At 42.6% G+C, this 13,964-nt stretch overlaps 1 protein-coding gene across 3 annotated transcripts in view; it reads left to right on the top strand.

Moving 5' to 3' along the window:
• The window catches only part of CTNNA2 (catenin alpha 2), a 540,562-nt gene that overhangs the window by 507,116 nt on the left and 19,482 nt on the right, over positions 1–13,964 (top strand). For all 3 annotated transcript variants that reach the window (XM_035103044.2, XM_035103046.2, XM_035103047.2), the window contains one exon: positions 493–627. In XM_035103044.2, the coding sequence (XP_034958935.1) occupies positions 493–627 (135 nt within the window). The remainder of the gene's footprint in view (positions 1–492; positions 628–13,964) is intronic.

The raw sequence follows: 13,964 nt of genomic DNA on the forward strand, positions 1-13,964 counted from the left end.
TATGATTTCACAAATTTATAGAAAAGTTGTTGGGACCCAGAAGTGATGTGACAAAATGGCTTTGCTTCTGTCCTTATGAAATGTTTGTGGGCCCGAAAGCACCTCTTTTCAACGTGGTCCTTACTGCACCATTTTTTTAAAAAAAGTGTATTATGCAACAGTAAAACCTTATGTTCAGTGCTAATGGAGCCATGTCCTAAGGAAATGGCTACAGAAATTACTCTACTTTACAGCTCATCAGGTAACTGACAAACAGTTCTGGTGGTGTTTCCTCCCCTCCCCTCTGCTGCCTGTGGGTCCCTTTGTGTCTTTAAATCACCATCTTGAGCTATGCGAGAGAATCATCCCTTGTTAAATATGTAGCCAAAGGGTTAAGCAGAACAAATGCCTCTAATATGGTGTTGGCAAACCTGCCCATTCTTCCCTGTATACTAGGCATATAAACCAAAGCCAATCAATTACATGCTGTTTATCTCTTTTCTTTATCTACAGTGTCCCGATTCAGCCTGTAAGCAAGATCTCTTAGCGTACCTGCAGCGCATCGCCCTGTACTGTCACCAGCTTAATATCTGTAGCAAGGTGAAGGCGGAAGTTCAGAACCTGGGAGGAGAACTGATTGTCTCGGGGGTAAGCCAGCTTCTGAATCTTGTCGTTGGCATGTCCTGCTTGCAAGTGAATTTCCAGTCCTTCCCCTGCCATCTCCCCAATTTGGGGGTGGGGCATGCTTTGAAGAAGCAAAATATGTCAGCTGATCATATGCGAGTTTCTTGCTATTCTTTTCTTTTTTTAAAAAAAATATGTTATCACCCTTTTATTTAGTTATTTGATTTATTTAGAGCATTTGTACCCTGCTCTTCAGCCAAAAAAGCTCCCAGAGCAGCTTGCATGAAATCAAAGCAAGACGCTCCCTGCCCGCAGGCTTACATTCTAATGAATGAAAAGACAACACACAGGGGAAAAGGAAGCAAGAGGAAAATAAAACTCAGGTGCCAATTTCTAGACAGTTGATCCTGTATTGACCAGCTGGCATAGTTCAGAGGCAGGAAGTGCCCAATGGAGCTGGCCCTCCAGCTCAGCATATGCAACGAACCCTGCATCTTATCTCTCCCACTGAGGCAGCCTGATGAAATTTCTGCCCCCAGATGACAGCCGAAGGAAGGGTGGTGTTGGTGGAGCTGGCCTGTTGCAGCATAGCCGATGGAGCAAGTTCTGCTTCTCAGCTCTCCCTGTGCTGGAATGGTTGTCCCTAAATGATAACCATTGTTATTCAAGACTTTAAAGCTTTGATCTGCTATCAATAATGCCCCCCCCTTTGTATTTTGCAAAGGCAGGTGGACCAAGAGAGGAAGAGTCCTGTTCTTGTTATGCACCCTTAGATAATCTGAGATGGGGAGCACAGGTGCCTTTAACCCTATGCATGCCAGTCTGAACTTCAGCAAAGGCCTTGTGAGTCATTTAATGCTCCACAGTTACTCATCATTGACCTGTGCTCAGTGTGCAGCAGTGAGCAACCAAAGCACAGAAGCAATGGGCATGTACACTGTTCTGGAGGCCAAAGGAGCTTGAAGACTGACAGCTGCCAAGCCCTGCTCTATGGTGCCTTGCAGAACTGCTTGATCTCCTCCCTTCTGCTTCACCTGTTAAAAATTAGCCACCTTTCCAGAAGAAACGTAATTCAGGAAGCCCTTGCCTAGCCATGAAAATAATAATTAATTGAGACTTTTTAATACTGGCTCCTTGGAAATCCATTTCCTTTTGTGAGCCATAGTAATTTCCCTCCTCTGAGCAGAAATCTGTTCTGCTCTGTGTCAAGGGCAAATTTATTGTTAAAGTGGGGAGGGGGCAGGTCATAGGTTTGCACTCACTCAGGCCCCAGTGAATAACTGGGCTGAGCAAATAAAAGCCACCCATACAAAATACGCTTTTAAGTTTAAAAACCAGCTTTAGAACATTCACAAAAGATGTTCTTTTGGGACGCCTGTACAAGAGCTTCTTGGCAAAACAAACCCTCTCCCCTCCAAGGAAAGCCACGAACTTTTAATCCTTTGGACGACCTGAAAAGTGTGTAGAAATCCTTTTTCTTTTTTTAAAAAAACCAACACAAATAAAATAAACTTCCCATGTGACCAGAATAAATTTAACTGATTCAGCCATACAGGCAGGGTCAATCATGTTAGGACAAAGCACTAATATGTGCTTGTTTCGTATTTTAAATTTATTTGTTAAAGTATGCATACGATATCACATAGTATCATGCAGCAACATATACAATAAGACACAATAAAAACAGTATAAGATGCTGAAAATGGCTGGCTGATCAAAAACCCCAACCTTTACATAGGCCTGTGTACATAAATAGATCTTCAAGAGATGCCTGAAAAGTCAAAAGTGAGATGTCTGCCCCATTTCTTCTGGAAGCATAGGAGCCATGATACCAAATGCCCGAGGCCACCGTGATGCAGGGAAAACTAGCAGCAACCCTCCAGATGGTCTCAGGATTGAGCTGAGATATAAGAACTTAGGTGGTCCTTTAGATATTCTGGACCACAGCTGTTTAGGGCCTTTGTGTATTAATGCCAGCCTTTCCCCATAACAGAAATCCTCTTCCCAGTTTAGTCAACAAAGATGAAGATAGGGACTCATTAGCTACTGGGATCACGAGGGGGCAGGGATCACATTTAGCCCCTACAGGCCCCCTGAAATGTTTGCAATGCTTCTCTGCATTGCGCAGAGTGCCCAGAACACCCTCACCCGGCTCCCTGCAATATAGCAGCCCTCTGTTCACACATGTGTGTGTACACGTATGAAACAATATATATTTTGCTAGTATGCACTACGTGTTGGTTTTGCAAAGGCAGAGTAAGGATTTTACTGTTTTGTTTCTTTATTTTGGCTGGGTGCCCCCACCCCTGCCAGAATAATTGTGGCGAAAACTCCCATTTGATATCCTGCAACAGGGGCTACTGGAAATGTCCTGCTTTTCATCCTCTCTTCCAAATTGGCGCTGTCTCTTGATACACATGCAGCGTGTTGTAATTATTATTATTATTATTATTTTAAGTCTTGATGTTCTTAACAGCTGTGGGAACACCCCTCTCCCTTCCTCCTTTATATCTATCTCATTGCAACAGGCTTAGATCTTCCTCCTTTCTACCTGCTGGCATAACAGGATCTGCTTCCCATCCTCATTAATTATTATCACTTCCACCCGCCTCTAACCAGGCTCTCAACTCAGCACGTGCATCAGCTTGGCTGTTGTGCTTTTTTCGTTTCTGTCTTCTTCGCTCTCGTTATCTCTGGAGGAAGCTGGCATTGGGCTGCAGCTCGGATAGTAGCCTTTGCGTTCGTTGTTGTTGGCATACCATCACATGCTGTAAAACCAAAGCAGCCAAACTGCTTGACTTCTCCATTCCCAGTTTGGTAGTCTTTAGCATCTGTTGCTTCTGAACTTTCATCACCACTGTCTTTATATATTTTATTTTCTCTCTCTCTCTCTCTTTCTCTTCCATTCAGCCATAATCCTTGGCAATGCTAGCACCATTATCCTTGTGAATAGTTTGCCTTTGGCATTGCCATTTATCAATTTGTGTTGGAAGCCAAACTCCAAACCCAGAGATCACTGGTATTGACTTCACTTGATCTTTCCACTGTGAAATTTGTACAGGAAGATTTGCCTGCTTTTTTGTCCTCCCTTTTTTTTAGGTGGGGGGTATCATTATGTCTCTATCTCCATTTATTATTTGAAAAACATGAGCACGATACCTTTCTGGCAGATGCTTCAAAGTGCTGGGTACTGTATGCTCCAAGACTATCCAGAGATCTGGATTCCAGCTTCACTTCATCTGTAGTCTCCTTGCCCACTTCCTGCTTTCTGCTTCCATCTTGTTCTTCATTCTCTCTTGGATAGCCAATTGCAAATAAACTGCATTTTATTTGCATAAAATGGGAAAAAAATTTCTCTGGAATCTGCATACAGTACAGTGCTCATGACACCTCCCAAATGATGGTTGAAAAACCCCATGTAATGTTTTGACGTGTGTGACCCAGTCCCTTATGGCCTCGGGTTGGAAAAACAGTTACCTAGAAAAAGACTAATACGCATGTATTGTTGTCAGATGGTGTTCATGCTGAGATCTGGGGTGCTTGGTGTTTGCTGTGCCCTTGAGGCCGGAGAACTGTAGAAATACTTAACATGGTTTGTGCAAAGTCAGTCTCCCCCCCCCCCCTAGCATTTTCTTTATCCTTTAGGATCTTCATTAAGGATCCAGTACGGGTGAGATGGGAATATGACCTCTCCAGGAATTTTCATTAAGCAACAAATAATAGAAATGAAACGTGACTTGATATTGTTATTGGGAAATTGTTACAATAATAAATGAGAGCTTCAATGGAGTCACACGCCCCCTCGCCGATTGGAGCCCTTTTTATACATTTTGTTGGGTACAAACAAAAGCATGGAAAGGGGCTATTGGAATCATGCCTTGCCTCCAAGCTCCACATATTCAAAGGTAGAAACTGCACATTAGACAAATATGTATCCTGGAATGTAAGCATCTTCAATATTACAAAGGCATTCAGGCAAATGCACCCAGACTTCATGTAAATGGTGAACTTGATCATCCCCTTGGTGCTTTCCTTTTTGTAACAAAATGAACATCTGAGAAAGAGTTGCGGATGAGCTGACGTACTTGGGTCTAGCATTGCTAATGATGTCACTCAATGTAGGAAATCTCAGTATATTAATTTTATGAGTTTTTCCTATTTGATTGGATAGCTAAATTTATGTCTGTTTTCATAGCAATAATGCAATAGTTCTGAAGGGGTGGGGGGCAGTAAACTTTCATTGTTTTTAGATGATGCACACATATACACAGCAGCAGACATCAACTTTAAAAGAGATTTTCTCCTCTGCTTGTTCTAAGAGAGTGCCTGTCAACCACCGTTGCTTTGTAAGTTCTGATTAATTGAGCAAACTTGCAACCTTATTTGCGATGGGAGGGGGAATCAACTTTTTGGGTGGTTTGCGATGACAAGCTCTTAATGAAATACTTGTGGGAAACAGTTTGGGTCTCTAAAAGTTGACCTTGCTCTAGTGAGTAGGAGGAGGAGGAGTGGAAGGCTGATTACAAAACGTTGGGGACACTTTGAGACATGGGATACTGGACTGGATGAACTTTGTTCCAGCAAGACAATTATTTTGCTTTTAGGCTATACCTGTGTTCTGGTATCTGAACTCATGAAGGGTTAAAACAAGGATGCTGGCAGATGTGCACATGCAAACCCCAACCTCAACATCAATGAACAGGGGTTGGCAAGGTTTACCTCACCTGGGGTGGTTCACTCCAGCGGACATCCCTCTGTGGGCTGGATTGCGCCGATTTCTGGTGCCTGCGTCTGTGCAGACACAATTTCTGGTGCTGCGGAAGTGAGCCCCCGCACTGTGCTGCGCCGGTTTAGCGTAGCGCATGGTGACTCGCCAAGCAGACTGCTTGGTTCGGGGGTGACTCACTGGCCAGTTAAATGACCCCTGTGGGCTGCTTGTGGCCCATGGGCCTTAGGTTGCCAAGCCCTGTCCATGACATTCCAGAAATTCAGATTTTTTTTGTGTGTAATTTGTGCACCACTCTCAAAATAAAAAATGTTCAACTGAATGCATGTTAGATAGCAAACAGGAACTCTGACTAAACAGGGTTTCTGGTTATGGTGTCAGTTTCTAAACGCATTGAATCATATATCCTTTGAAAGCCCCTTTAGGCCATTGTGCAATTGCATTAGGAAATGCTATACAGAGCACGATTATATCTTGCATGCATTTAACTACCACACACATGATTTCTACCACACACAGCTGAACGCTCCTGGTTGAAATCCTGCATGTTAACCGCAAGTAAGGCAGAGAGCTTAAAAACTATTTTTCCCGCAGCATAGAAGAGCTTTTAATCTCTGCCCTGCTTGGGAACAAGGTACCCTCCCCGCGCCAGCTGCAGAAACCCTGGGATGCTTGTGAGAGGGTGGTTCCAGGGGTTCGAGTACACATACTTTTGCGTATATGCGGAACCCTTGGAACCGACCTCTGTGTAGGATGTGTATAGTATATACTGTATATAGTCTGATTTATTAAAATGTAATATATATATATATATATATATATATATATATATATATATATATATATATATATATATATTGGGGGGGGGTGACCTAGTTGTACTCACCTAGAGTCAAGACTGAGCTAAAAATGATGAACTGACAAGAGCATCACAGCATTATAAATCAGATTGTCAACAAGTTCAGCCTTCTTTTATTGTTTGTTTGTTTATATATTTATTTTAGGATTTATAAAGCGCTTCTACACTCACAGACTATCTGAGTGGTGTACAAACTAGAATATAAACATAATACAGATCATTAAACAGTATTAAAAAAATAAATACCCACAAGAATTAAGGACCTAGAAAATTTGCCGAATTTGGGGAATAATATACAAAATATAGGCGTGGAAGAAAAGAATTTGGTTTTATTGAACTCTGAGGGGCTGGAGAGGATCAGCAAGAGTACTGCATACAGTCATACCTCGGTTTAAGTACACCTCGGTTTGAGTACTTTCAGTTTAAGTGCTCCATGGACCCGTCTAGAATGGATTAATCCACTTTCCATTACTTTCAGTGGGAAAGTTCGCTTCAGGTTAAGTACGCTTCAGGTTAAGTACAGACTTCTAGAACCAATTACACTCATACTTTGGGTTAAGTATGCTTCAAGTTGAGTACTCGGTGGACCCGTCTGGAACGGATTAATCCACTTTCCATTACTTTCAATGGGAAAGTTTGCTTCAGGTTAAGTATGCTTCAGGTTAAGTACAGACTTCCAGAACCAATTGTGTACTTAAACCGAGGTACCACTGTATAGGTTATTGAATAAAATCTGCCTTGGAGAACATTATGGTTTCTCTTTTAAAAACAATATATCAGCATTTATCCTCCTCCTTGCTATGTTTGGCAGAAGCAACACTGAGACTAAGGAGGAGGAAGCTGGCAGCCAAGACTCCCTTCTAGATGGGTTGTAGGTAAGAAGGCAAGCAGCTGAGAATCAAGGCAGAGGTTAGTTGGGCCTTAGTGGACCATCTTCCACTGGCAAACCCTCTCTAGCACCTGTCAAGTAGGCTCCTTGAAAGTGGGCTTCCACTTTGCTTATCTTCAAGGATGGAGAAGGACAAAAGTGGTTGGATCAGATGCTCAATATGAACACCTTTTGAGCCTTTTGCAAATGTTGCAGACTTGATCCTTTTTCAAGTTGAACTACAGGATCCGTAGTTCATTGGGCCTGAGGTCTACCAAGTGACAGCTATATTGCACCGACTTTTTAATATTAGGCAATCCACAAAGGTGAAGAGAAAAGGCAATGAAGAGGGTAGAGAAGTGGATGCATATCACACCAACATGCACTTTTCAAGTCAATTCAGGCACATTTCATCAGTCAGGCGGGGGGTTGTTTCTTCGCGTAATTCCATCTCCGTGTTCAGGATCATGAGGAGTAGGTAGGGATGGGAGGACCTGCCAATTTCAGTTGCTCATTTTCTCATTTTTCCAATCTTAGGTTCAGTTTTCCACATTTCTGCAACATTTTTTTTCTCAAATCATCCTGAATATTCATCAGCATTTTCATGCAGATTTCTCCCAGTAAGCCATTTTATGTACACAGGTTTAACTAATGTACACAATTTGGAAGCAGTTTCTCCTAGCATAATTCATATTGTCGTTGTTATTTTCACTAGTGCATTTCTTTTTATGCACACTTCCCCCCTAATGTAATGCATTTTTATAAACATTGGTTGGAGAACCGCACTGCAAAATTCAGAGAAGTTCAGATTTCAAAGGATGGCTAGGTTTCTGTTGCCTTGTTGTTTCAGAAAGTGTGGATTTAATGGACTCCCCCTTAAATGCAAACTGAATCCAAAATCTCCCCATCCCTAATGAGGAGAAATGTACTGAGCAAACTGGCAGAATGATCCATTCTGTAGCAATTCATGTGATTGGAAACATCCCCAAAGCATTGTTGCGTTTTGCAGAAATTGCCATGGAACAAATGACATATGGGAAATGAGCACTAACTATCCACGTTGGTCGCTTAAGCCCTTGGATAAAAAGGCCTCTGCAGTTTAGGTGGTGTCTTGTGTTATCAGTTTATGGCAGATGTGAAAGTAATCTTGCTGAAATGAGCACAAAAGGACCTGGGGGATACTACTGCTGCACATGAGATGGTGTTGAATGTTGTTAAAAGAGGAACTAATTATTACCACCCTGTATGCTATGCAAATATGCTGATCTGTCATTGGAAGAGATGGGAGACAGTGGTGTATTTAAGCTACCTGCTCAGAGCCCAGCAAAATCCAGAGGTATGGTGCGAATTCCCAGCCCACATCTTTCACCATTTTCCGATTCAATAAAATGTTTAGGATTTGCTTTGTCTTTGCATGATGAAAAAGAGGAACAACAAAGCCTAATCTTCTGGAAAGAGGAAAAAAACACACATTTTCAGTGGAAAGGAAACCATCTGTGTCCTGAATTTTATCACTTGTCTTCCATAGGGTATGATGCTTATTCGCTTTCCTTAAGTGGGACACACCTTCTTTTTCCTTAAACGCAACTGTACAATAGTTACTCTTTTCAAGTCAATGGTATCTGCCTATTTCTTATGTTCTTTGAAGAATTGCCATAAATTCTACATGCCTTACATGCTGTGAGTCCTTATTCACTGGCCTGCCTACTTCCATCCCTCCAAAACCTGCCCATTCTTATACAGCTTTAGCTAAAAAGTTATTTCGTGTGCAATCAGCACAGAACAAATTGATTACCTGTTACTCATTTAGATTCAATGCACCAAAATACACATGGATCTAAGATTACTACAGCCTTCCTATGAAGTGCATCTCTTCATCCGTTTCCCTTAATAGTTTTCCATTTAAAATTGCTTGCACACAGAGGGATGTATCTATTTCCATTCTATGTCTACTTGCTATCTGATAAAACTTTCCTGTTGCTTGTAAATTTGATTACTCATTGATATAACCCTGTGCGCTGTTCCCTATCTTTGAAATTTATGATGTCTTCCAAATATTCTAGTTATTTTGTTTCACATTTGACTTGTCAGGCAGCCAAACATTCCCTTTCTCTCTCTCTCTCTCTCTCTCTCTCTCTCTCTCTCTCTCTCTCTCTCTCTCTCTCTCTTCATTAAATCCTACCCTCTAGCCTTCCTACGATGTTTAAAATCTATCTTGTGTCTCAACAAATCATGTTTCCAGTATTGAGGAACCCAAGGCAGATTGTCAACTCTAGCCTTATCAGTACTAACCAGTACTGAAGCATCTTCAGATCGTCTCCAATCAGTTTACAGTACTGTATCAAACTCTTATTCATTATAATCTAAGAAGGATCCTGTTGCCAGTTAGACAAGTTTTCTTTAACATCAATAGAATGCCAGGCATCAAAACATAGAAGTGAGCAGAGCAGAGGTAGAAGCAGAGGCAGGGACTTGATAAAGATTCTATTTGGGGGGGGGCAAGTTAGTGGTGCCACCAAAATTGCTATTTCCCAGCTCAGAAATATGAATCTCACCAACTCATAATGCAAAGTGAGCATTAAATTTGTTCAACTCTAGTATAAAAATTTTGTGCATGCCCATCGCGTCCCGCATCTAATTTTAGCCTAAGTTTGGGACACTAGTTAGTGCTGACGTAGAGCTAAGGAGATGCTCCTAAGAGGGAATTTTTATGGCAGTCGGTAAAACTAGTGTGCAGCTGCAGAATTTGTCTGACCAAATTCTGAGGAACTTCCTAAGTAAAGACTAAGTAAAGGCTTTTAGTATAGTTTCTGCTAGAGGCAAACTCTGGCCCTCCAGGTGTTTGAGACTACAATTTCAATCATCCCTGACCACTGGTTCTGTTAGCTAGGGATGATGGGAATTGTAGTCCCAAACATCTGGAGGGCCGGAGTTTGCCTATGCCTGCTCTAGCCAATCTGGTGCCCTTCAGGGGTGGTGGGAGTCCACCTCCCATTGCCTGAACCAGGCTGCCCAGTAGTTTGAGATGGTGTGAAGTGCAGATCAACAATATCTGGAAGTTCCCACATTGTCTGCTCCTGTGGTGGCCTATGTTTTAATGGCCTCTTCAGTACGTAGCATTAAGACACTAGACCACAAAGGTCTTGGTTCTCAGATGCCTTGATGTTCAATGCAAAGTACTATGCTGAACATGGATGTTCCAAGAATGGAAATCACACCACTGAAGTGGGAGGAAGACCAAATTGTTTCAATAAGAGCAAGACCAGCATTTGACCCCTTTTAATTTAAGATCACTATACCCCATAGAATACAGTGACTTTCCCCCTCCCCCTCCCCACCTTTTAGGACTAGGCAATATAGATTAATTATGCAAATGCCAAAGTTGAACCTCTCCCCTCCCTGCACCTCCATTCTCCCCTTAATATTAGATACAGTTTGTAAATACATTTTAATGATTAATAATCAATTGCACAAATCTGAATATATGGCCTAATTCATTTGTCTTGTATCCTTCGTTTGGCACTGAGTCCTTGCAGCCTCAGTTCCTTTCCAAGACTCAATATGACTGTTTCAGTAATCCTGCAGAATCTGCAGGGATTAATGACTGGTCAAAGCTCCATTCCAAGTACTTTTGCAATGCATATATGATCTCAGCAGCCCATTATATTTCTGTGTTTTGGAGTTTTAAGATTTACTATGCAAGCTAAGTCAAATAGGTAAAAAAAAAAAAAAACAGCCGCAGGCAATAGAAATACTAAATTTAGTTTGGATGAAGATAACAAAATAATTAAACTACTGGGAAAATATAAATAGGGATGTATTAACAGGATGCATTAAAAGGAAAAATCAATCCAACAGTCACTCTCTGAGGTTGGCTAATTTTCTGAAGATTATACCTTAATTTATTGGCCTTCCCTGGATAGGTACAGGCTGCAAGCCCCAAGATTGAATGCTCATTTATTTAGTTAGGTTTAAAATAATAATAATAATAATAATAATAATAATAATAATAATAATAATAATAATACTGCCCTTCATTAAATACATCCGAGACCAGTTCACAATCTAAAGACGTAGTCCTAAAGCCAGCCAAAGTCAAGCTAAGAGGCTGTTGGATGCAGCAGAAATGCTGCAACACTGGAGGAGAGGGAGAATTGCCAGCAGGAATGCATTTACATTGCCAAAGCCCCCTAGTACATTACTTGTAGGTAAAGGCTATCAATACCTGCTTGCCACAATGCTTATGTTCCTCCTCCACTGTCGGAGGCATTATGCCTTTGAATAATACCAGTTACTGGGAACCACAAGTAGGAAGAACGTTATTGCGATCAGACCCTGTTTTCAGGGTCATCTGTTTGGCCACTGCAAGAACACGGCACTGGAGTAGATAGGCCCTTGGCCAGATCCACCATAGCTTCTCTTACGTCATAGATGTCCAACCAGCATTGTAGGGGGAAGCAGGGCATTGTGGTGATAACCAAGGAACCATAAAATCCCAATCCCCTCATTTCCCCAACAAGTTCCCTAAGGAGTCATCAACTGCTGCTCAACTGGCATCGTCAATCCCCTCCCATTGACTGCAAGGGACGGGGAGAGAATGGCGAAGGAAAAGACCAGGAAAAGCCACTCCCACACTCCCCTGGGGCTGTGAGCTGGCAGGGCTTTGGAAGTGGCAGTAGCTGCCATGGAAGTCCTACCCCCTCTAACAATGGGATTTCCCTATGATAGAAATGAAACAGAATGAAATGCATGGCATTGCAATTGAAACAAAGCATTCACCAGCGCAGCAGGCAAATCAGTGGTACCATTATAGTTTTAAACATCATTCATTCCTAACCCAGTGCAGGGGTAGCGAGTGTGGTGCCTTCTGCATTTTGCTTAACTCCCACCTGTCCCAGTCAAACATGGCCGGTGCTCAGGGATGATGGGACCTGGAGTCCAGCAATATCTGAAAGGCACCATGTTGTCTGCCCCTGCCTTAGTGGAGATTTGATCATTGGTGCTGTGCTGGGCAAGTCAAAGAAAGCATAAAAATGTGGAAGGGAGCAGGATTCAAGTGATATTGCCAAATTAAATACCATGGATAGCATAAATGAAAATAATAGGAGGCTGCAGGGCTCCAGGAATTTAGCAGAATTGGCTATTTTTATTTTTATTTTTGAAATGAAACTCGGTGCTGGCCATGTTCTGCTGTCATGATAAACAATGTTTTATTGTGACATGTACTTGCTGAAGCCAGCATTAAGCCTGCATGCACCCCCATCGCCGCCTCCTGTGCATTCAGGAGGAGGACTTTGGAAGCTGTTATTTATTTATTTTAACCAACCACAGCTTCCTGATTCCATCCACATTAGTTGAGAAACAGATTCTTGCGACTGTCACCCCAAACCCTTCCCTACCCTGGTAATGTCAGTTATTTAGACACTGCGCTTGGATGCTACTCAGAGCATAGATGGAGAAACTCGCTTCACACATGTGTTCTAGTTTCTTTTGAAGGTAGTCAAATTTCCCTTCTGTCTGTCAGGAACTGCATATTTCTTGGGGGAGATGCATTTTCGTTTTAGTAAGGTGTCACTGGGCCTAACTGCTAGACTGAAAAGAGTGATCACCTTGGTATCATTTTGCTGACACCTCCTGGACATTTCAGGTGTGCTTTGTAAATTCGGTGTCTACCATTCACTTGCTCCCTCAGCACAGACTATCAGCATTCACACCTCAGTTTTAGAAAAATGCCCAGCAACCACGTTAGGGGAGGTAGTAAATAGCACAGAGAATAAAAATGTTCTGTCACTTGCAGTTAAAGTCCTGCAGTGGAGGATATGGCTCTCAATGGTTACTACCTACAGTGACTATGTTCTGCCTCCACTGTAAGAGGCACTATGCCTCTGAACATTTTTGGGAATGGCAGGTGGGTAGAGTGCTGATCTCTGGGACCTGGGTGGCACTGTGGTCTAAACCACAGAGCCTAGGGCTTGCCGATCAGAAGTTCGGCGGTTCGAATCCCCATGATGGGGTGAGCTCCCATTGCTCGGTCCTTGCTCCTGCCAACCTAGCAGTTTGAAGGCACATCAAAGTGCAAGTAGATAAATAGAAGGGAAGGTAAACGGTGTTTCCGTGTGCTGCTCTGGTTCGCCAGAAGCGGCTTAGTCATGCTGGCCACATGACCCGGAAGATGTACGCTGGCTCCCTCGGCCAGTAAAGCGAGACGAGCGCCGCAACCCCAAAGTCGTTCGCGACTGGGCTTAACAGTCAGGGGTCGCTTTACCTTTAGCTTTAGAGCGCTGATCTACCCAGGATAAACTTTTGCACCTTGCATGGGCATCTGACTGGTGGCCACTGTGAGAAAGAATGCTGGACTAGATGGGCCTTTGGCCTGATCCTGCAGGTCTCTTCTTACCTTCCCAGGTATTTGAGAAGGCCACTTCATGCCCCTTATCCCTCACCTACAGAACGTATTCCGCTCTGATACCCAGACATATAAGGCTCAGGAAAAGCAAGTCCGTTCCTTATTTAAGTTCAAGATAGAAACCATGCCAATAATATACTTTTATTTAAAAACAAACAAACACCTTTCTACTACAAAGTTAGCAACCTTGAGATCACTGTGCCACAAGTGATCTAGAAAACAGACCCCATATGGCATTCCTAGATAGCAGGAAGGCCTGGCTCCTGCCTGCCTGTTCAATGTTATGCTGGTTTAACTTTCCCCTTGTTAAACAGACTAAGCCCAAGGCATGAAGGGATTGCATAAAGTGCAGCATTCTCCGACCTTACGCCCCCAGATGTTGTTGGACTACAACTGCCATCATTCACAGATCCAGCTCAACCAGTGGTCAGGGTCAATGGAATTTGTAGTCCAACAACATTTAGGGGCCCAGGATGTTGAGGAATCCTGCTACAGTATGTGC

The sequence above is a fragment of the Zootoca vivipara genome, chromosome 9 (genome assembly GCF_963506605.1).
Source record: "Zootoca vivipara chromosome 9, rZooViv1.1, whole genome shotgun sequence".
Taxonomy (NCBI): Eukaryota; Metazoa; Chordata; class Lepidosauria; order Squamata; family Lacertidae; genus Zootoca; species Zootoca vivipara.